At 31.3% G+C, this 24,911-nt stretch overlaps 3 protein-coding genes across 3 annotated transcripts; all 3 read left to right on the forward strand.

Moving 5' to 3' along the window:
* Positions 1-4,853: 4,853 nt before the first annotated feature.
* Positions 4,854-6,864, forward strand: LOC18042393 (cannabidiolic acid synthase-like 2). Its single transcript, XM_006431579.2, has 2 exons — positions 4,854-5,490; positions 5,804-6,864. Exons 1-2 carry the CDS (start codon positions 4,854-4,856, stop codon positions 6,778-6,780), a joined length of 1,614 nt encoding a protein of 537 aa, XP_006431642.1. The 3' UTR covers positions 6,781-6,864.
* Positions 6,865-14,890: 8,026 nt separating this feature from the next.
* Positions 14,891-16,296, forward strand: LOC18042394 (UDP-glucose 4-epimerase GEPI48). Its single transcript, XM_006431580.2, has one exon. It carries the CDS (start codon positions 14,991-14,993, stop codon positions 16,035-16,037), a length of 1,047 nt encoding a protein of 348 aa, XP_006431643.1. The 5' UTR covers positions 14,891-14,990; the 3' UTR covers positions 16,038-16,296.
* Positions 16,297-19,103: 2,807 nt separating this feature from the next.
* LOC18042395 (berberine bridge enzyme-like 18) lies at positions 19,104-22,647 on the forward strand. Its single transcript, XM_006431581.2, has 2 exons — positions 19,104-19,753; positions 21,374-22,647. The coding sequence occupies exons 1-2, from the start codon at positions 19,117-19,119 to the stop codon at positions 22,345-22,347; spliced, it is 1,611 nt and encodes a 536-aa protein (XP_006431644.1). The 5' UTR covers positions 19,104-19,116; the 3' UTR covers positions 22,348-22,647.
* Positions 22,648-24,911: the final 2,264 nt, after the last annotated feature.

The raw sequence follows: 24,911 nt of genomic DNA on the forward strand, positions 1-24,911 counted from the left end.
CCCACATATTTCTTATTTTTAATGCTTAATTTTTTATTTAGTTTCTATTCATGTCATTTATTTAATTTATAATAAATATAAATAAAAGAGTAGTTGAAAATAAGGGTAATATTGTAAACTTATGTTATAAAAATAGTTTTTAGCCATTATAAAAATAATAAGGAGAAAAATAATATATATTAATTATTGTAGGGGGAAAATTGGCAATCTCCCTACATAATTATAGTAGATTCCATAACATCTTACGTAATTAAGGCAACTTAGTAGAGATTGGAAATGTATCAAAATAGAAATGCTAAAATACGCATAAAATTTTGCGGCTCCATCCCGCTGCTTCCTGTGGTTGGATTGGTGGGTGGTTTTAATTTTTAATTACCCCACCTAACCCCTCCCAACCGCACACTGACTAATCAAGTTATTAGGGACATAAATTAGGCTCCAATCACATCCATCAACTATCATGATAATATTTACTTAATTTGAGAATAAAATTTTAATTATCATTGACCGCAAGATGACCCTTCAATGTTTATCATCACATTGACCTGACGATGACTGCAGTGTTTATCCTCAGCCATTCAACACTCTTCTAGAGGTTCCTCATGATGATTCAATCAATCGGCTGTGATGAGCTCAATTGATCGCTTTGAAGTTTGAATTCGTATTTTGTGCCCATAAACTCTCATTATGACACTCAGTCAAATAATTCTTTCTTTAACTAGCGCCAGTCAAGTAAAACTATTTAAAGATCATCTAATCTTAGAAAACAAATAATTTCACATAATTTAAATTATGATCTATGTGCTTATGACATTTTAAAAATAAATTGATAAATTTTATTGTCTGTTGAATTAATTTAAATTTAAACTGACTTGACCTTCTTTTTTTTATTATTTCTATTCGTTTGTCCTTTTCATTACCGATCAATTACTTAATAGACCTGTACACTTGTGACTATAATACAAACATCATGCGCAGCAAAGGAAGACCACAGACTAGTCATTGCCAATTGCCATAGTGGGTTTTGGCTTAGTCAAGTCTAAAAAGATTATAGAAATTTCTTTTGTTCACAAACCTTTTATTATATTTATTGATATTTAAAATAATAAAATAATAACTATAATGTAATTAATGAATAAATAAAATGCGTTTGTCAAACACATGGCAAATAAAAAAATGTTTAAAGACTTGCGTGGGGGAAGCACCAGTTTTACCGGCAATCAACCACGGAGTTTACTTTCTAATTTTTTATAATTATTAAATTATTAATTATGTCATATTTAGTTAATTTTATATAGAACGTATAAGTCTATATTTTTGCATTCAAAAAATGTTGAAGACTTGATGGCTACCTACGTCATGGAAAATTATTAATTAACCAAAAAGTTGACTTTTCCAATATAATTCCAAATTGTGCCGGCGAGATATATTGGACTACTAATATCAGTCCAGTGATATATTTATGAAGGGAGAAACACTTTATGCAACTTCCCACCACCTTCTATATGATTAGGTAGAATGGTGGATTTAAGAATAAGATTTTGAAATTTACTACATTTAATATTAATAAAAAGTTAATTGATCTTATAGTAGGATTCATTGCTTTGTCATCTGACAGTTGAAATGAGATAATTCTATACAATTTATTTATTTTTATACAAGCTTTTGAAATTCATTCAGAGAGGGAGATTAGGATAATATTTTTCTTTTGAATTTTTTCCACGGTTCGTCAAATTTTAATCAAAATGCGGCAAGTATCTTGTAGGTATTACATATCCAATCAAGATTTAAAAAACTAGTCACCGAACACTTCAAAATAATTGAAACAAAAATAGAAATGATGAGAATCGAAAAACCAACTTAGGATTGACTGTCTTAATAAGTAATGCTGAGATTGACAAATCTTTGTTTGGTAACGTGGTTGGATAGCAGTAATTTTATTAATGTCTGAAATTTGAGATTTTAGAGGTTGATAGAAAAAGTAATTTTTTGTGTTTTTTTGTCTAAATGAAAAAAAAAGATTTGAATAAGAAGTAAATATTATATTCCAAAGATATCTCTATAGAATATACTTATTTTCTAAATTATAAAAAATAATATCTTTTTTTTATTTGATTTACAAGGACATAAATATCAAATAACCACACTTAAAGATGTTTTCTATTTATAAAAACAAACAAGATGACACTTATGTTCACATATTTAAAAAGGAAAAATAAATATGTCATTTAAATATTCGCATTCAACTCTATTTAAACTTTAGAAAAAATTAGACACATTCAGATTTTGGACAAAAAGACAAACAATACCTTAATTTTTTATTTAATTACTAACTCCGCATTACAATTTCAATTCAATTACTTTGTTTGTTCATAACAATTCTAGCTAGCACCAGCATGTTTGCTTGATGCATAAAGATAATGCTCTACTTGTATTTTTCAAATTAGAAAAATATGCAAAAGAGAGATATAAGCACATGAGCTCTAATAAACTAAAAAATGAATGTCAAATAGAAGTACTTTACTAATAATTTTGCAGACACACACACACACACATAAAAGGTACCTAACATCACCTTTTGAGAGTCTAGTACTAAGAAGCAACTAGCACGAGAAAAGTTTTCTCTCAATAATAGAGAGAAAAATCTTTTTCTCTCAACAATAGAGAAAAATATTTTTCTCTAATATGTATAAAGTGGCTCATCTCTTTTTCTTTAGAGAAAATAAGACTTTTTCTATCTCTCTCTAGTGAAAACCCTAGACTCTATTTTTTTATATTATTTAATTCTATTAAATCAAGTTTGATTTAAATTAAAAATAATAAACCAAAAGTAACGTTACTTTTTTCTTGTCATAGGGGCCGACCTTGTAAATTAACACAAGGCCCCTTAGACACAAGCACATTACATGGAGCCTCCCACTAAATAATATATTTAGGCTTTTAACTCAAATAGCTAGTTATCTTACTTATTAATCCAGTAGTGGTGCAGTCAATTAAATGAACTAACCCGGGGATCATTTGGGAACATACAATAGTGGCTACAATAATTAGGCCTGTAATTAAACTAGCCCAATTATTTAATTCCAAATCTACTCCACTAAAAGATTGGAACTGACTTCCATAATTATATGCTCGAATAATAATTCGTCCCAAGCCACATTGATTTCTTTACTGCATAATCATTTGTACCACATCGTTAATTAATTCGATATCTCAACTGTTCAATCGATTTAATTACATCTTATTCCTTGATACTTACTGGTTTTCTCTAGTGATTATTTTCAACATAATAAATATGTTGACACACTCTGACCAGAGAATTCTATGATCAAGTGCCGAAAACCCATCAAGAGATGTGTTGTACAAATTCTATATTGTTAAACTATAACTCCAATACTCATAATTGCTCCCACCAAGATATCGGGTAATTTTGACTATAAGTGTGTGTCGTGCCTATTGAAAACTCAAATGGAATAACAATTACAATCATGAAATTATAACTAACTCAAGATTAAGATTACAGTAAAATCAATGCCTATGAGATTTAATAAGTCTGACAATTATTTCAAGGTTAATTAAATTTTATATGTGATCCAGCTCAATGTAGTCAAACTACATCAGTAAATTCATACATGATTAAGACAAATCATTCAATGAATTTACTACAGTCTAAACATAAATAGAGCGCCCAACTCTATTTATCAATTGCAAACTTAATTTATTTAATCGTAAGATAACTTGTATTTATGTCTTTTGTGAATCTATATAATGATCACATAAATACATATAATATGATTAAACGAGCCTTATTCAATATATTTATGCAATTGAAAAATATCTCAAATATTTTATTAATAAGAAAATAAATTAATAAGCTTTAAAATAGCACATAATCCCAACAATATATATATATATATACATCAATCATAATTAAAATTAGAGTCGCCATTTAATAAAAGTTATTTAAATACACTCTATCAAACCGCTGAGGCAAAATTTGAAGAGAGCGTTGGTCCTTCTCCTCTATATAAATAACCTATGTTTTTCTAATTAGTGCTTTTGTGTTGATTACTAGGGCTAAACCGGGCTGTAGCTTGGTCTAGCTCCAAAATTTTTTATTAATACCTCTTGATTTTTCAGTTTTTCATAAAACAATATAATTTTTAATATTTTTAAATATGCTCCCAATCTAAGCTCCTTTTTTTAATTGAAATTAGATGCCTTTTTCATAAAATAATTAAATTAATATTTATTGAATAAATTGAAATCATTAGGAACTAGAATGTTGCTACTACTTTAATTTATTATAAAACAAATGTTATGATTCGTCTAAGCAAAAGAAATATATCTCCATATATTAAAATTACTAGGAAGTTATAAAGAAGTATATAGTAACAATCAACAATATTTTCATAATTTCATGACACATTTCCTTCACAGTCATACTTGTTCTTTTCTTTTTTGTTACACTAAATTATCTAAATATTTCAGCATCTCTATCAATAAAATAAATTAGGATTTCATTAAATAATTTTTTACCGTACAAATTTAATAATTTAGATTATTAGCTTATTTATTACAAAGTTGCCAATTTTTTTGTTAAATACATATATTTCTTTTAAGAGTTTTGAGATCTCATCACCGATATTTACAAAAAATATTTACAATAAATTTAAGAAATTAGCGGGGGCGGCGCTAGCAAAAAGGGCTTGGTCCACCCCTATGTGGCTGGCAGTGAATTCACACTTAGCCATTGACTTTTGATTCTTCAATGCACTCCTGATCATTCGTGCATATATATAGGTTAATATCTTCGGCTCCTTTCAGCGAATCTATCAGTAACATCAAAAGAAATGAAGCCTCACGGTTTGATGTGCCCAAACATTCTCTCATTTATTTCTTCTCTTTTATTGTTATCTCATGGGGTGGCTTTAGCAGCTGAAAATCATGAAACTTTTCTCAAATGTCTTTCTCTGCAGTCTGACACCATTTCTGAAGTGCTTTACACCCAAAACAACGCCTCATATTCATCAGTATTGAAGGCTTCAATACAAAATCTCATTTTCTCAACCCCCGCAAACCCGAAACCTCTATTCATCATCACCCCATTTCACGTGTCCGAAATTCAAGCAGCCGTTAAATGCTCCAAAAAAAATGGTCTCCAAATTAGAGTACGAAGTGGAGGTCATGATCATGAGGGTCTTTCCTCTATTTCTGACGTTCCTTTCATCATCATTGATTTGATAAATTTCAGTGAAATCAGTGTTGATGTAGAAGATAAAACAGCATGGGTTGAATCTGGGGCTACCGTTGGCCAACTTAATTATAGAATTGCTGAGAAGAGTCAGAATCTGCTAGCCTTTCCAGTAGGAACTTGCCCTAGTGTGGGCGTTGGTGGACATTTTAGTGGCGGTGGCTACGGTGCCTTGTTGCGTAAGTACGGTGCTGCTGCTGATCACATAGTTGATGCGCACATGATTGACGTCAAAGGTGAGAAATTTTAAAGAAAAAATAAAGAGAAAATAGTAATGACTCTTATTTGTAAGTAGGCTTAAAAGGTGAATTTATACAGGTGATAGAATTTGAAGATCTCTCTAATCATTTTCTTAAATAACGGAGAGTCAAGCAATTATATAATCAACATAATTTGGAAATAAATGAATTATTCAATCAGTTGTTTTCCTATCCAAAAAAAAATTAGCGGCGGACAAAGCTCAAATCAAATATTATTACCTTGGCCAAGGCACATCCAATCATATGTTGATTTATCTACATTTTCCATCTATGTTTTGCTTCTTTTCAGGTAGATTTCTAAATAGAGAATCAATGGGAGAAGATCTATTTTGGGCCATTCGTGGAGGCGGAGGAGCTAGCTTTGGAATCATTGTCTCATGGAAAATAAATCTAGTCGCTGTTCCGTCAACTGTGACTGTATTCGCCGTCCCGAGAACCTTAGAACAAAATGCAACAAAGCTACTTAACAAATGGCAGTACATAGCAGACCGGGTTCACGAAGATTTATTCATTTCACCCTTCTTATTCCGAGAGAATTCCACCATGGTCTCTTTGTTCACATCATTGTTTCTTGGTGGGGTTGACAGGCTACTTCGCTTGATGCAGGACAGCTTTCCTGAGCTCGGTTTGACTAAAGAAGACTGCAAAGAAATGACCTTTGTTGAATCTATCGTCTATCTCGATGGATTTGAGATTAGAGAGTCGATTGATATGGATGTATTGCGTGGTAGGAATTTTCCCAAAAGGCCTTTCATAGGAAAAGCAGATTATTTGACAGAGCCAATTCCTGAAGAAGCTTTTCAAGGAATTTATGATATATTTTTTGAACAGGATCAGAAAACCAACGGCCTTCTAGTGTTTTTCCCATATGGTGGGAAGATTAGTGAGATTTCAGAGTCCGAAATTCCGTACCCACATAGAGCTGGCAACATATACACACTTTTATACTATGCGGAATGGGGACAAGAAGCAATTGATGACGCATATCAAAGGCATGTCAATATGCTCAGAACGTTGTTCAATTATATGACTCCCTATGTCGCCAAAAATCCTAGAACAGCATATATTAATTATAGGGATCTTGACATCGGAACAAATAACAAATTAGGCCACACAAGCGTCCAGGAAGCTAGTGTTTGGGGCAAAAAGTATTTCAAGAACAATTTCTACAGGCTGGTGCATGTGAAAACTATGGTGGATCCTGAAAATTTCTTCAGAAATGAACAAAGCATCCCGCCTCTCAACTTGGTGAAAGATGAATTGTGAGGAAGTCCCATGCTTCCCCTGTTAACACAATGCAGGGTCAGATACATGTACGTGATTATTATATTGCTAAATGATTTCTGCTTTCGAGTTCTTGAATGTTTTTGTAGTAAGGTGCTCTTGACAAGTTGTGTCTTGTCTTTTTTTCTTTTTAATTAATAAATATTTGCTAGCACCGTCAGGTTCGCTTAAAAAAATTTATAATTGCTGCTTTGGCTTTCGGCGTGAATTTTATTAAGGGTTAATTTTGTCCTGCCCCCAACTGTTTCAACATTTTTCGCCACACACTCATATGTTTCGAAAATACTCACTCCATACCCAATTCTGTTAATTTGACCGTTATGTTTAACGGAACTATTTGAAATTTAAGTAAATATCCGAAATACCCCTTATCTTGAATTAGAGAAAAATAAAATGAGATAAAATGTTAATTTAATAATTAATGTTTACATTAAAAAATTTTATTTAAAGGTAATTAATAATAATTTCATCAATTAAATTATTAAATAAATTTAATTTATCATCATCAAATAATATTTAGGATATGAATTTTCAAATTTACCCTTTGACTGTTAGAATAAACGGTCAAATTAACGGAATTGAGTGTGAAGTGAGTATTTTCGAAACATATGGGTGTGTGGCGAAAAATGTTGAAACTGTTGGGTGCAGGACAAAATTAACCCTTTTATTAATGCATTCTTTGATGTGTGCGTGACACATGTGATTGCACTGTTAGACAATTTCTACTTTGGAAGGATTTTCTGCTTGTATTTTTCGTGCATAGCCTAATAAATATTATCTAGTTTGTTTCGTAGGCTGTCCACTGATTAAAGAATTCTTTGTCGCTTCTCATTGTCTTCGCAAGTCAATTTCAATCTTTATACTGTGACATACAGTAAATCTTTAAATTGTCATTTAAACTTAAAAATTATAATATTTGAAATATTGAATTGTACAAGTGGCAACTTGTGATCAGTTTACACTCTGCTTTGTCCAGCAATATACTTTAATAAAGCATCTCCATGATTGTAATTTATTGTTACGTAAAAGGGTCCCCTCTTAATAATTTTCATCGTTGATTGGAAGTGAAAAAAAAATAGTAAACATATATGTATAAATTTGATTCATTCTAATTCAATCTCATTTATTTAATGTGAATAATAAATTTATTATTCATAAATATAATAAAATAATAAATTTATTATTCATAAATATAATATTTGATTTATTGGTACGTAGCAAAGCAAAGTGTTCTTAAGAGAAACCCTGAAAATAATTTGAGGAATGAAGAAAGGAAATACTTCAAACAAAGGGTTCTAATTGAGTTCACAAAATGAAAACAATTGAAGGATTTATAGAGGGTGTGTACAAATGAAAAGAGTGGATATATAGGATCAAATGGCAAAGTAAAAATGATTAGGGTGATGAACAAAGTTTCAATTACTTGATTAACAGGAGATCAACGACCATTTATTTATTTGGTCAACTAAAACGACAAACATTGAAAACAATTTAACAAACACGGTCTATTTATTTAGTTAACTAATTGTATATATTTGATAAATGTTACTGTTAAATAGTTATAATATAAATGATTGAATTACATATAATATAGAATATAATTTATATAAATATTTATAAACAAATATATATTTTTATTGTGTGCCTATAATGACCGATAACTAAATAATTATTTTACATTATAATTTTATTTTCAGTTTTGTTATCTCAATATAATTGTTAATAATAATAATATCTTTAACGTTAATGATTTTATTTCCTAAATAATAAGGATAATTTTAGATTTTTATAATATATAGGATATATATGGAATTGTATTAAGTATAAAAGTAATTATCAAAATCAAATTTCAAAAAACTACTCATTTTTTTATTTTTAATTGTGTTGTAGGACATGGTAATTTTGCCAAAAGTTATTTTTTTTTAAATTTACCAAACACCACAATTTGCTTTTACATTTTTAAAATCACTTTTGAGCCTCCCAAAAGCAATCTCAAACGGGCTCTTCGAGTGTAAGAAAAAATTAGATATATTTTATAGATGTAGGTCAATTAAAAAATTAGGTATATTTTATAGATGTAGGTCAATTATTCTTAATTAATTAAACTAATTATTTAAATACAAATAATAAAAATTATGGAAAATAAAGCACATAGGGATTTTTACATAGTTCAGATCACAAGCTTATATCCAAGATTCCATGAAACCACACCTACTTATTAAGCAATTCACTAAGTATTAAGAAGATTACAACCTATTAGATTCTTACACGATTTCAGACTCCTTACTCTTGTCACCATCTCAATTGAATCTACTTAGTTGAATATGCTTGGTTAACATCCTTTGTTTTCTTGTCTACAACCTTAATGTAAAATCCATTCGTTGTTGCAAATGACTTCTTTATCCCAAAGAGACTAATAAAAAAAATAGTACATCTAAGAGTGAGATGAATATAAATATTAGAACTCCATGAATATTTTTGGCAATTACTGTTCACTAGTACTATTCAAGACATTTTTCACCAATACTATTCACCAAATACTACTTACGGTGTTGTTCATCTGATAATATTCCCGCATGCTTGTGGTGAACTACTTTTACTGCGTGGAATACATCCCAATTTATAAGAATAGTATGATAGTCTTATAATGAATCATAGTAAGAATCCATATTACCTTTTAATATTGATTTGCTTCCAAAACAAGTCTCCTTGTGTACTATGTAGTCTCCCTAAATAAAAGAACAAAGTTGTAATTTCAGGAAAATCAATACATAAATAAAGAGGTCTTCCAAACAATATAGACTTTCAGTTTGGGACTTACAAATCCTAAACTGTTATAACATACCAACTTAAAGAAGACTTTAGATCTTAACACAAAGTAGTTTAAAACTTTATATCATTTATTTATAATATTTTTTATAATTATGTCTGTATTAATATAGATCTTAAAGTCAATTTTTAATTTAATAAATTTTATTATTAGTAAAATTAATCAGGATAGACTAATAATAACTTAATATCAGAAATAATTGTCATTATATATATGTGTGTGTGTGTGTTATTTTATTAATAACGATATTTATATATGATTTTTGTCTTATTAAAACACAATTTTATTTATTTTAACCATAGTCAAAGGGTATAATAAAAAAAAGGTCTAAGTGACCATTTATGAAACCAAACAGGTGAAATAACACCCTCAAACTCCGTAGGGAATCAAAGGGTGGTCCTTAGATACAATTCATAAATAAACTTAAAAAATCTATGCAATATACAAAAATCCAATCATTAAATAGCGGAAGACTTTAAAATTTTGTCAAACCATCTACCATCCTTAATTCAAACTCTTCTCCTCACTCATCATAAATTAATCTTGATCTTTGGAAATCACAATAAATAATAATGAGTACAAATTTAGTAAGCAACCCAATTTTTTATGTATCAAAATACATACATATTTATATAAAATGCAAATGCATGATATGCAATGGCCTTCCAGAACATCATAAAACAAATTCATTAAAACCTCCTTTGTAACTTTAAACTTTACATGTCTTTTCAAATCATTTGAACTACCTTCATTTAATTCTAACTTAGTAGGACTCCTACTTAACATTCATAATATTATATAATACTCATTTTGAGCTTCATGCAAACGTCTTTCACCCACTTATCTCATAACATAACATATAGATTGCCTACCAAGGAAGTAACGAATTTAAGTTTCCAAAAGAAATAGAAAACTAACTTTCTTCAAAATCAGTTTGCTAAAATCCAATTTTTTGCATACATGTGCTAATGTACACAAAAATGCTTAACACATACCAACACAACACATAAATACATGGGAAATTCATATAATTCTATACTTGTAAATATTAAAATAGGCTTTTCAAACATGTCAAACATATACATGTATTTATTGTGACTCATTTACAAGTTTAATCTACTAATCTCTCAGCATTTATAAGTAACAAAAAGAGTATCAATAGCCTTGCCCTAAAGTCAATAATAAAATTGTAATAAGAGCATAAATTAAATCATAATCATAAACTCCAAGTCTTCAAAATTCTCTTTATAAGCATCTCTTAAAACCAATCTTAAATAATCACAATACCCATTTCCAAAATAGAACAGCGCATGATCTCTGATGCTTAATAAATTATTCCCTTATAGAAAAAATCTCAAAATTTATAGAGCACATGCCCATTGACATACTGGACATTCAATGATAAAAGTTTCATAGCATTGTAATACCCCTAACCTTTTTAGGGCATTTTAGTCATTTCATAGATTAAAGGTAATTAAGTCTTTTCGCATCCTTAGTAAACTTAATACCTTTTTTTTTGGTAAACTTAATACCTTAGTATAAAAGAAAAATATTCCATCCCTATTAGAAGAGAGAGAGATTGATAGAAAGAAAGAAGAAGAAAAGAGAGAGAAGAAAGAAGAAGAAAATACATTTCTCTTCCAAGGTTCAGCCATGGGCAAAACAAGAGGGAGATTTATGAGATTAAAGTTATATCAATGTGAAGTGCATGTGCTAAGAGAGAAAATTAAGGTACATTTTGATTATTGATCTTTGTTAATTGTTATAGAAAAGCATGATTAGATAATAGCAATAGAAGTAGAAATCTAAGATTTTATAAGGAAATATGCTAATTGTAGTTTGTTTTGAAAATCTTAGTTATTAATACAAATTGATTTTGATTATGGCTTTTGTATATGTTAAATTAGACGTTCTTAAGAATGTTTTGAAACTTTTTTCAAGCTAACTGAATAAGAATTTATTTCATTATGATTTTTTAAAAAGCCTAGAATTTCTATTTTCAGTGAAGAACATTAATTGCGAAATTATTTTATCATACCTAAACTATTTAAAAAGCTATTGAAATAATTTACATTTAAGACTTCATCAAGTCTGTCAAACTGCTTTCTGGCATTATAAAAACCATTGAATTGATTAAGTCCAAAATGTAAATTATTTTCAATAGTTTTTAAAGAAGTCTAAGTATGGTAAAATAATTTCACAATTCATATTCTTCCCTAGAAACAAAATTTCCAAGATTTTAAACTTGAATTGAAAGTTCATAATAAATTGAATTCCTGTCCAATTGTTTTGAAACAAGTTTCAAAACATTTTTTTAATATGATTTTGAAAGAACCATATGTTAGTATATTTTGTTGCAAAATCTTAGATTTCTACTTCTAACACTAATATTTAATTGTGTTTATCTATAACAATTAACAAACACCAATAATTGAAACTTATCTCAATCTTCTCTTTAAACACAAAACAACACTTCAATTGACACAATTTGATCTCATGAATCATTCTCTTGATTTACTCGTGGCTGAAACTAGGAAAAAAATGTTTTTTTCTCCTTATTTCTCTCCTTTCTCTCTTTCTTTCTTTATTTTACCAATCTCTCTCTCTCTCTCTCTCTCTCTCTCTCTCTCTCTCTCTCTCTCTCATATAACGGTGATGACATATTTTTTGTTTTACACTTGGACTTTATTATAATGTCATTACGCTATTAAACCTTGTAGTTTAACATTTTTCATGGTCATTACATTATTAAACTACACAATTTAACAAGTTTTTCTAACTTTAACAAACTCCAAGATTCTTGATTTGTTAAAACCAGGAAAGTTATTTAACCATATGGTTTAATAGTATAATGGCCGTGAAAACTATTAAATCACAAGTTTAATAGTGTAATGGTATTATATTATTAAATCGTATAACTTAATAGTTTTTTTGGACTTAATAAAGTCTAAAATCGAGTACATACCTAGAGAACTCATGTTAGCTGATCCACTTACTAAAGCTTTAGCTCCAAAATTGTTTAGGGAGCATGTGACTCATATGGGATTATTAGAATCCACTTATATATGCTAAGTCAGTGGGAGTTCTGAATGTATTATGAGTGACAACTTAAATGAAATTATATATTACTCATTTTGTTATTATGCATGCATATTGTTATGTGATATTGATATGCCATATATTGTGTACACATTTGGTTGAGTATGGCATTATGTATACAGTGAGGATATTGTGGTCCGAGACATTTTGTTTCAGTCTCATTATGGTTATAAAAAAGCACGACTTCCTTGAGACATCTTAGTATTAGTCTCATTATGATGAAAAGGAAGCTCGCTTCTTGAGACATTTTGATCGAGTCTCATTGTGGTTATGAAGAAGCAATGGTCTAGGAGACAATTTGTTTTCGTCTCATTTTGCTAGACATATGGACTTTATGGAAATGGGTATGTTGATCACATTGTCATGTTATTTTCATAATTATACTTATATACTACTATATAGTCACGTGTTTTTAGGTATCTTATTGTATGTAGCATCCTGTCGGTGCACATATGATTTTGGTACCTATGGCACATTTCGGACTTATTTATGCTTTGGGTGATTGCTCACATTTGACCTTCTGTTATAGTCACATATTAATTAATTCGGTTGTTTTAAAAAATATTTATTTTATTTTATTTTAAAACTATCATTAGAATGACTTCTACCGTCCAAGTGGGAGATTGTTAAATTTATTTCTCACATTTTGTGGACTGGCATAAATCATTATAATTATTTTCTATATTTTACCAAATTAATACGTGACTAATGTCAAATATTAAGGAGCAATTTTGACAGACTCATTTATTAAGTGATCAAATATTATGTTAATGAGTCTGATTTTGACATACCCTATGCAATAATATTGTGGACAAATATAACCTTTAATTGTGTTATTTTAGCTCATAATGGGATGGATAAATTTTTACTAACACATGAGGCAGTCCCTACACTCAGCCACAATATTTAAGTAACTTCAGCCCATTGGGAGATTACTGTTGAACAAGCTGAGGTAAGAGTGTAGTGCACAATCTCTTCTCTTTCTCTCTTCTCTCCAGTGTATGTGTGTGCAGTGAGTTTTGAGTGAATCCATCTTGAGCTGAAGTGAAGGAAGCAAGAATTCAGAAGCTAGATTAAGGCCGTAGCAACTCTGAAAAAGCTCCATAACAAGCTTACAAGTTCAGATTTATGGCAAATTAAGGCAAATCTTGAAATTTGATAAATGCATGTGTTTACTTGGAAATGCAAGATTAAGGGCATAAAGCTCATATTTTGTTTTAGCAATTGCTAGCCTAATTGCCCACAATTTCGGGCTAGAGCCCCCAAGACAAGGCCAAAAGTGCTAGCTTGGCCCGATTCTAGAAACTTCTAGCCAACTCTAACACACTCAAGCTTGTACATATTTAGAATTCTCTCACATTTCTAGCACATGTAAATATCTATAATTCTAGGCAAGTGGTAGAATTCTTTAGAGCTTTAGAGCTTGGAAAGTCTCCCTATAAATAGGGTATGACATTAGGCATTTGAGCAACAAGTTTAGAGCAAATAACTCAAGCACTCTTGTAAGCTCTCTTGTAATTTCTCTTGCAAGTAATACAATTTCTCTTTTATATATATATATATACTATAATAAATGAATCATTACTATGTTAAAGTAAGGGATAAGATAAAAGTAAAAAATATATACACTTTAATATAGTATATTAGTTATTATCTAACAAGGAAAAATTGCTCTATATAAATATGAATAGATGGAGATTAATTTCACAATAAGAGAATTTCTTACTGTATTAAAATAAGGGACAAATAGAAAAAAAAAAATTCGCTGTAATACAATTTATTTTATATATTACTGTTGCTAGGTTACACTTGTGATTTACAAAGGATGAGACTGGGTGGGACCAGCCCCTGAATTGATCCGGCTGGCATGCGATAACGTAGTGTTGACCGTACGTTATAAAATGCCAATAAAATATGATTTTCCAAAACAGAGTGCATATTGGGGGTAAAAGAAAAATTTCTGTGGACCGCATGCACCAAGGACCACCTCAGCAATAACGACCTGCCATGTAAGGCCGAACAAATGTGGAGCGGGATCCATGAACTTTTACTTTAAATTCAGTGGATTCCATTACAGTGGATCCCATCTCAGACCCACAAACCTGCCAAAATAACAAGTTTTACTTTTCTTTTCTTCTAAATTTCTCAGAGCGAGGACAAGCGCAAGTCTCATCACTTCCTTCGCAACCCTCGTTTCTTCAGTTTTTCGTATCCTTTGCTCAATTTTCTTTTTTGTAATCTTCTGATTAGTCTATAGGAAGACATGGCTAAGAACATTTTGGTGATCGGTGGCGTCGGTTACATTGGAAGCCACACCGTGCTTCAATTGCTGTTAGGCGGTTACAAAACCGTAGTCGTTGACAATCTCGATAACGCCTCGGAAATCGCCGTCGCAAAAGTCAAAGAACTCGCTGGCTATCAAGGCAACAACATGACCTTTCATAAGTTGGATCTCCGGGACAAAGCAGCGCTGGAGGTAGTGTTTGCTGGAACAAAGTTTGATGCTGTCATCCATTTTGCTGGACTGAAAGCTGTTGGTGAAAGTGTGCAGAAACCATTGCCATACTTTGACAACAATCTTACTGGAACCATAACTCTCTTGGAAGTTATGGCAGCACATGGCTGCAAAAATCTGGTCTTTTCATCATCAGCCACTGCTTATGGCTGGCCAAAGGTGGTTCCATGTACAGAAGAGTTCCCCTTACAGGCAATGAATCCTTATGGACGTAGCAAGCTTTTCATTGAAGAGATTTGTCGTGATGTCCACCGCTCAGACTCCGAATGGAAGATCATATTGCTGAGATACTTCAATCCTGTTGGTGCACATCCAAGTGGCAAAATTGGTGAGGATCCCCGTGGAATTCCAAACAATCTCATGCCCTTCGTCACTCAAGTTGCTGTTGGCAGGCGTCCTGCCCTGACAGTATTTGGAACTGATTACTCAACAAAGGATGGCACTGTGGTCCGTGATTACATTCATGTTGTTGATTTGGCTGATGGGCACATTGCTGCGTTGCATAAGCTTGATGATCCTAAGGTTGGTTGTGAGGTGTACAACTTGGGAACAGGAAAAGGGACATCAGTTTTGGAGATGGTTGCAGCATTCGAAAAAGCCTCTGGAAAGAAAATTCCTCTTGTAAAGTCTGGGAGGCGACCTGGTGACGCTGAGATTGTTTATGCATCAACAGAAAAGGCAGAACGCGGATTGAATTGGAAGGCAAGGTATGGCATTGACGAGATGTGCAGGGATCAATGGAATTGGGCCAGCAAGAACCCTTATGGCTACGAATCTCCAAACTCCACTAACTAATAGCTGTCATTCGTCATCCTTATTGATTGTCTTCAGTAGTTTCTCGCTATATACAGTGTCGTGCTTATCATGCATACTTAATTATCCAGATTTTTAAGCTAAAAAACCTTGTGGTATCATACAACAATAAAAGGTCCCTGAACAATCTTCTGCTGAGAAGATTTAATTAGGCATCCGTTGTTTGGAAAAAGTGTCATTGGTTTGTCTGTTATTGGTTTTCAAATTTTCAGTATTAATTTAAAGCTTTTCTTCCTTTCTCGCAAAAAAAAAAAAAAAATTATTATTGAAGTGGTATGCCTTGCCATACAACATTTATATTAGAATAATTACTTGAATTAAATTGATTGTTAATTTTTTTTTAAAAAAAATTATTTGCATAATGACAACATATTCCATTTCCAAGGATATGAGCGGATTATGAACTCAAATTTCTTGATTACCTTTTATTAGATTTCAGATATAATGCAATAAAACTCCTTTCTTCTTCTGCGGAATTTACCATTTCCCTACTTTATCAATAACATTCTTTGAGTCTTAGATTTAACTATATATGAAAAGGCCAAAATTAAGTGAACGAACGAGAGTCAAGTAACGATGTGAAGGCCAAAATTAATAATCGAAGCCGATTTAATACATGTAACTGATGAAATTAATCCAGAAAAGAACACGTAATTTGATCAAATGTTGCTGCCATAAGCAGCCCCAAAATGCTTTTTTATAACATCACCACCTTCCGTATCTAAAATCAAATTTATACTTTCTTCTACTTGATAAAACTTTTTTAACATTGTTGCCCTGTAATGAGTAGAAGTCTAAAAATATAAACGAACGAATTATGAAAGAAAGATAAATATTTTTCACATGATACAGTGTAATTTACATCACTTGGCACAAAAACTACTGAGAGAATTTGTATCATCTAATTACCTCTTTGCTGTCAATTCTTGCCTGCCTCTGCCTCTGGTTCGTTGCAGCCAATTCTTCATAATCATCATTCAAAAGTTGACTTTCCAATATACTTCCAAATTGCGCTGGCGAGATACAATGGACTACTATTACTAGTCAAGTGAAATGTCTATTCAGGTTTTAGTGATTTTGATTTAAAGGAATGATAGAGATTATATTTTTCTTTTGATTTTTTTTTTTTTGCTGTTTGTCAAATTCAAATATAAATGCAGCCAGTATTTTGTTGGAGTTACGCACGTATGCAATCAAGTTTTAGAAATTAGTCACCCAAGCACATGAGAAGAATTGAAACAAAAGTAAATGGTTACAATTGGCAAATCAACGTCTCGGATTGATTGTTATGGGTGATATTTGGTTGAACGGTAAAATCCTTTCTTTTAAAAATACGAGGTCTGGGATGGATTTTTATTTTTATGTTATTTCTATCGGAAGTTAGTCTTGGATTTTTATTTTTTGTTATTGCCTAGTAGTTTTTTTAGCTAAAACATTAAATATTTAGCAAGCACTTGTTGATATGGTATGGAAGTTAGGATTTGTTTTATCCATGATAAAAAAATTATAATATCTTTATTATTTTTGTCTAGATTATTATTTAAATGTTATACTTACAGGCATTATCAATTTTTATTTTAGAATTATAATTTTTTTCATAATAACCTTGGCTTAAAAAACCATAGCAGCCAAGCAGAGCCTAAAGTTTTTAAAATTTATTGACGTGTCATTTACAAAAAAAATGTGAAGTCAATGTTGATTTATCGAGCATTTAAAAAGTAAAAGATCACTATAAACTTGTAATAAAAATTAGCTAGCTCTGAGTAAAAAATAATTAATTACCTTTTCACATATTTGTTCAACGGATTAGAATCATCTCCTAATCTGAACTCTTCTGACCTTTTATAAATTTTATGTCATTTGTATTTTAGTGTTAGTGTATAGTTAGTATTTTCAACAACTGTCTTTGTACCTAACATTTATTTAAAGAACAATTGTCAACTTCTATTTAAAACTAAAAAAAGAAAAAAAGAACTGATCAGTAAAACGCTCTCAGTATTGTGTGGGTGTTTCTTGTTTGTGACGTATAAAAGAAACATGTAGTCCATGGTGAGAAAAATAGAATTTAAGACATCTTTATATTTATTTGAAATATCGGGCATACCCTTATTTATTCATTGATCTGAACGTTAGAAACGTTTAGATAAAAAAAAAATGTAGTTTGAAGGAGCATCTCTTTTAAAGGTAGGGTTGGTGGCAAAACCAAATAAACTTTTTTAGTCTCACACTTCTTCTAGAATTGAAATTAAGGTGGTCAGTTACTTCTTGAGCAAATCCATGACTTCGTGACATTGATCCTTCTCTTATATATAAATAAACAAAAATTTTTAATTAGATCTTGGGGTTGTGACCAATCTTATGTGGTTGGTAGTGAATTGACACTTCGCCATTAACTTTTTATTCTTAATATTGTGGGTAGAGCATCATTTGATGTGGTCTGCTACTATTTATACCCAAAAGCATAATCAACATGCACTGAATAATTCACAAAAGATAAAAACACGAGAAATTTAACTTGATTCAGTTATAAAGCTAACCCACAAAAGTAAGGGAGAATAATTATTTTACTGATAATTATTATAGTATAAACTTAAGTAATAATATCTCACTTATCAAGTACCGAGTATACCTTGTATTTAAATAATTTTTTTAAGACAAACATTCTCTCACATCTCTCAAATTAATGCAGATTTTAACTGAAAAAAAAATCCCAACTTTTTAAGAGCTCATACTTACATGAACTAAATTTCCCGAACTCTCTATATTCTGGGGTATTTTCTTTAATGGAAATTACTTGATATTTGTAGGAGAACTTTATCATGCATACATTTAATTATCTAAACAAAAAATCTTAACAAATCAGCAACGAATTTCTTCATTTTTGACAAATGCATGCATGCGGCTCTAAGTCTTCCGTCAATTTTTGTGGCTAGAAAATGGCACCACAAATGCTTACGAGCTTTTGACTTTTCAACTTTTAAATGTACTCTTCATTTGTGTATATATAGAGGATAAATTTACTTTCCTTCTTTCATCGGAGCTGTCAGTAACGTCAAAAGAAATGAAGCCTCACAATTTTTTATGCCCAAAGATTGTCTCGCTTATTTTTGTTCTTCTAATAAAATTTCAGGGGGTGGCTTTTGCAGCTGAAAATCATGAAAAATTTCTCAAATGTCTCTCTCTACAATCTGACACCATTGCTAAAGTGATTTACACCCAAAATAACTCTTCATATTCATCAGTATTGAAGGCCTCAATACAGAATCTTATTTTCTCGTCCCCCCCAAACCCGAAACCTCTATTCATCATCACCCCATTCCACGTGTCCGAAATTCAAGCAGCCATTAAATGCTCCAAAAATAACGGTCTGCAAATTAGAGTACGAAGTGGTGGTCATGATCATGAGGGTCTTTCCTCTATTTCTGACGTTCCTTTCATCATTGTTGATTTGGTAAATTTTAGTGAAATCAGTGTTGATGCAGAAGCAAAAACAGCATGGGTTCAATCTGGTGCCAGCCTCGGGGAACTTAATTATAGAATTGCTGAGAAGAGTCAAAATCTGCTTGCCGTTCCGGTAGGAACTTGCCCTGGAGTGGGCGTTGGTGGACATTTTAGTGGCGGTGGCTACGGTGCCTTGTTGCGTAAATACGGTATCGCTGCTGATCACATAGTGGATGCTCACATGATTGACGCCAAAGGTGAGAAATTTTAAAGAGATAATATAGAGAAAATTCTGATGGTCATTATATTCATAGGATATGATTATTTTATAAAAATAAGTGATATTTGTAATCATTTTATCAAATCATAGAATGTCGAGAAAAGATATAATTAGTATAATTTCAAAGTGATCAATAGACAGTAATTAATCTATCAAAATATTTTTCTAGCACAATTTCAAAATGATTAATAGACATAAATTAATCAATCAAATTATTTTTTTATTACACAAATATCAAGACAATAAATCATGGGTCTGGCTATGGTGCAACTGTGGTACCATACTACAGTTGCTTTCAGTCATTAGATCCAACTTTTGGTGACAACTGTAGCTAAATCTAACGGTTGGATGTAACTGTGGTATGATACTACAGTTGCACCATAATTTTACCCATAAATCATATAAACATTTAAAAAAAAAAACTAATAGGAGGTGGGCAAAGCCCAAAATACAGTTAGTTGAACATAGTCACTACACGTAATTTGTGGTTTACAAGCCTCCTATTAGGTTTTTTGTGATAAGCTTTTAACACCCCTCAAATTTTCTTGTAAAGCCCCTATCCTAAAAATTAAAAATGTTAATAAATCTAACAGCACCGCTGTAATTCCAAAACTGCCCTTCATAGATTTTTCTACTTTTCTTTTTTGTTTTTCTCAAACAAACCCCATAACCCATAAAAATCATAGATTCTCGTAGCCGCATGTGTTAGTTCCAACTTATACCGCCTCTTTTATTAGTATTTCCGGGATCAATGCTTTCATATCCGACCATCACCAATAAACTTTTTCTTTGGAATTGAAAGATGAAAGCGTTGATGCTTTTTTATTTTTCTTTGATAAGGAAAGTATCGATGCTTGATTTTGAGGATTATGGCTCTTTGATGTTTTCTCCTGAAGTTCTTGTTAAATTTATAGACTTCGTTGGGAAAATTTTAATAGCAATCGCAGTGAGAAAATTTTTTTATTATCTAAATTGGAAGATGGCCGACTCCTCTCTGTTAATTATGTTTCATCATTTTCTCACTGCTAAGTGCTTCTTCAGAAATTTTCAGATTTTCTTTTTTATTTAGAAAAATCTTTTAAAATTTGAAAATTACCGAAAATTGGTCTAGGCTTCATCTTTCTGAACTGGGCATTTGTTTTTGAACCCATCAAAAAGCAGTTACATAAGAGAGACTAGCTTACGATAGCCACCAGCCGCCGGCAGCACCACACCCTAACCCTTCTTAAGTAAGAAATTGAAATAAAAAAGGAAAAAGAAGAAATGAGTATTGGTCAATTATTTGCATAGCATCATGAAGTAAAGAAGATATGGGCTGTAAAAATTTCTTAATTAAGAAGAAATTATGCGTGAATTGAATTGTATATGCCATTGTCTCCTATTGTAATTTCTATTAAGGTTAAAATTGTAAATTTAATTAGAGGGGTTTTATCAGGAGTTTTGAGGTGTGCGTTAAGCTCAAATCAGTTTTCAGCTTTTCAATTACTTTTGCAGGATTTGTACTCACGTGATCAATTAAGGAAAGCTGTTTGAAAATCAATTAAGTTTGTTTGGACACAAACTTCATTTACATATTTGCTGTTTTGATTATTTTCAGGCAGATTTTTGACTAGGGAATCAATGGGAGAAGATCTATTTTGGGCTATTCGTGGGAGTGGAGGATCTAGTTTTGGAATCATTGTTTCATGGAAAATAAAGCTAGTTGCTGTTCCGCCAACTGTGACTGTATTTGCCGTCCCAAGAACCTTGGAACAAAATGCAACAAGACTACTTCACAAATGGCAGTACATTGCAGACAGGGTCCATGAAGATTTGTTCATCTCACCCTTCTTATACAGAGAGAATTCCACTATGGTCTGTTTATTCACATCGTTGTTTCTAGGTGGGGTTGATAGGCTACTTCCATTGATGCAGCAGAGCTTCCCTGAGCTCGGATTAACTAAAGAAGACTGCAGAGAAATGAGCTTCATTGAATCCGTCGTTTACCTTGACGGATTCAAGATTAGAGAGTCAATTAATGCAGATGTATTGATTAATGAGAGATTTGTCAAAAGGTTTTTCATAGGAAAAGCAGACTTTGTAACAGTGCCGATTCCTGTGGAAGCTCTTGAAGGGGCATATGATTTATTTTATGAGGAGGATCCACGAACCTACGGCCTTCTCGTGTTTTTTCCTTACGGTGGAAAAATGAGTGAGATTTCAGAGTCCGAAATTCCATTCCCACATAGAGCAGGCAACATATACACACTTTTGTACTATGCGGAATGGCAAGATGCAACTGATGAAGCGTATCAAAGGCACTTAAATATGGTCAGAAAGCTGTTCAATTATATGACTCCTTATGTTACAAAAAATCCTCGAGCAGCATATATTAATAACAGGGATCTTGACATTGGAACGAACAACAAATTGGGCCACACAAGCGTTCAGGAAGCAAGCATTTGGGGAAAAAAGTATTTCAAGAACAATTTCTACAGGCTTGTGCAAGTGAAAACTATGGTGGATCCTGAAGATTTCTTCAGAAATGAACAAAGCATCCCGCCTTTCAACTTGGTCAAAGATGAATTGTGAGCATTAAGCCCAAAGCTTCCCCTGCTAAGACGCTCCAGGTCAGATACATGTCTGTGATTATGCTGTTGCTAAATAGTTTCAGCTTTATATTCCTTTAATGATTTTGTTGTCTTGTTATAATTAATAAAGATTTGCTCGCACCGTCCAGGTTAGCATAAAAAAAAAAAATAATAATAACAATTTCTGCTTTGGGCACGCATTGTATTAATACATACTTTGTTGGGCCCGATGCATGTCATTGTACCGTTAGCCCATTTCTACTTTGTCAATATTCAGCGAATTAAATAATTCTTTTTCTCTTCTCTTTGTTTTCGCAAGTCAATTTTAAACAGTTTCAAAAAAAAAAGAAAAAAGTCAATTTTAAACTTTATACTTTAATAAAGCTTCTCTATGATTGCAAGTTATTGTCAAGTAAAATGTTTCACCTCTTACTAATTTTTATTGTTAATTGGTCATAAAAATAAAAGTAAAACATATATTTATAAACTTGATTGTGTTATAAATTCAGAAATGTACTTATATCTTTAAGTAAACTAGGAAGTACGTAAATAATATAAAGGCAGAGGAAGAATAATGTTTTGTTAAAATGAGAATCGTTCTCATTTTTTTTTGGATGAATTACAAATGAAATTCACGGCTCTATTTATAATGGCCATTGACCAATCAGACGTTGGCAACGCTCTCATTTGTAAGTGACTTATATAGCTTGCTTGACATCACGTGTGAGCTATTTTACTAACCAACCAATCATGGAAACCAGTGAGGGAATTTCGCTTAGCTAAATCTTCCACCCTTGAGCCAACAAGCCTTAGCCTTCCAAGTAACTTGGCTAATTCCTTTTGGTCTCAGTCTCACCTTACTAGCTTAATTAACTAGAGATCAGTGGGTAGACATCCACCATAAGGTCATAACAGTTTAATTTTAATTCAATCTCATTTATTTCTAAAGTGAATTAATAAAATCAATGTTTGATATATTGATAAGTAGCAAAGCAAAGTGTTCTTTAGATTGAACTCCGAAAACAATTTGACGAATGAAGAAAAAAGGGACCAAAATCAAACAATAAATTACCTGTACTGTCTATGTAGAACAGTAAGCATCAAGTAAAGTGTTCTAATTGAGTTCATAAAATGAAAACTGAAGGATTTGTAAATGACCACAAAGAACACGTTCACTATTTTAAAAGTTTGAGATACTCCAACTATTCGACACGAATACGATATGAGTAAATGGTTACAATAATCAAATTTGAAACGATTATTAAATAAGTTGGTAGTTTATCCTTGGCCTTAATATGAATAATGATTCTTGATTGTAAGATAATAATAATAATAATAATAATAATAATTCATCAAAAATTTGGTTGACTTCATTAAAAAAATTTAATGAACACATGTTCGTGTATGCATGCATGTGTGTGTGTGTGTGAGTGTGCTCGTGCATGTGTCTATATATGCTGCATATTCTTTAGAGTTATTTTTCTTTTATTAAGTTATCCTTAAATTTTAAATTTATGTATAAAGTCAAATATCATTTAATTGTTCTTGAGTTCTTATCTTAAAAAAATTTGCATTTATTTAACTGAAACTCTCATTTTGCCCCAATGAATTATAGAGTAAGCTATAATTTACAGAAAGATATTTTGGGCTATTGTTTAAAAATTTGGATGAAATAGGCTATTGTTTAAAAATTAAAGATGAAATAGACTATTTTATCAAACTCTAGTGGTGAAAAAGGGATTTTTCCATTGGTAAAATAAAATGTATCAAATGAGTACTTAAAAGGGTTTTACCACAAACATAAATTCAAAATATTCATCCATAAATAAATAATAAATATTTATTTATTTGTAAAAGATTTTGTAATTCAAATTCTATAACAAAGTATGTTGATAGCTCAATTGGCTTAACTTCTTCATGGATGCAATTAGAGGTCGGCAAATTGAGTTTCAGTTCAGGTTGTTTGGATTTCGGTTTGAGTTATAACCTGTTCAGAGTGGAGAATTCAATCCAATCGGGTTCGAAACACTAACTCAAACTGAACTGAACCAAATTAAAGTTTGTTTGGTGTGGTATGAGTTCGAATTTCAGGTCAGTTTGAATTTGGAAATTCGGGTCTGAATTTTGGTTTCGGTTGCCACTATTCTAAAATTCAATTCAATCTCAAAATGAATCAAATCCTAGCCAGGCAGCCACCTCAATTCCAAAATCCGATACCAGCCCAGCTCACTGATGGAAAATTGATAAGCAAAATAGATTACCAAATGACAGAAATATATAATTGATTAATAACTTATCTTCAACACTTTAAGACAACAACAATTACAATGTTAAGAAACCAAATCAGCAACAATTACAAACATCCATTACATAAAAGAAAATTGAACAGTTTCAATGCCTGTAACTCCTCTTACTCATGCCCACACGAAGATTCAATTACAAACAGCCATTCGTACACCATTTTCATAGTCGTCAGCCGCACAAGAAGATTGAATTAATCACGATCATTTGGAATCGTATTTATAACCTTACTTTGTGTGGCTGATGATGGCGAACGAAGCCAGA

Source organism: Citrus clementina, unplaced genomic scaffold, assembly GCF_000493195.1.
Source record: "Citrus clementina cultivar Clemenules unplaced genomic scaffold, Citrus_clementina_v1.0 scaffold_5, whole genome shotgun sequence".
Taxonomy (NCBI): domain Eukaryota; kingdom Viridiplantae; phylum Streptophyta; class Magnoliopsida; order Sapindales; family Rutaceae; genus Citrus; species Citrus x clementina.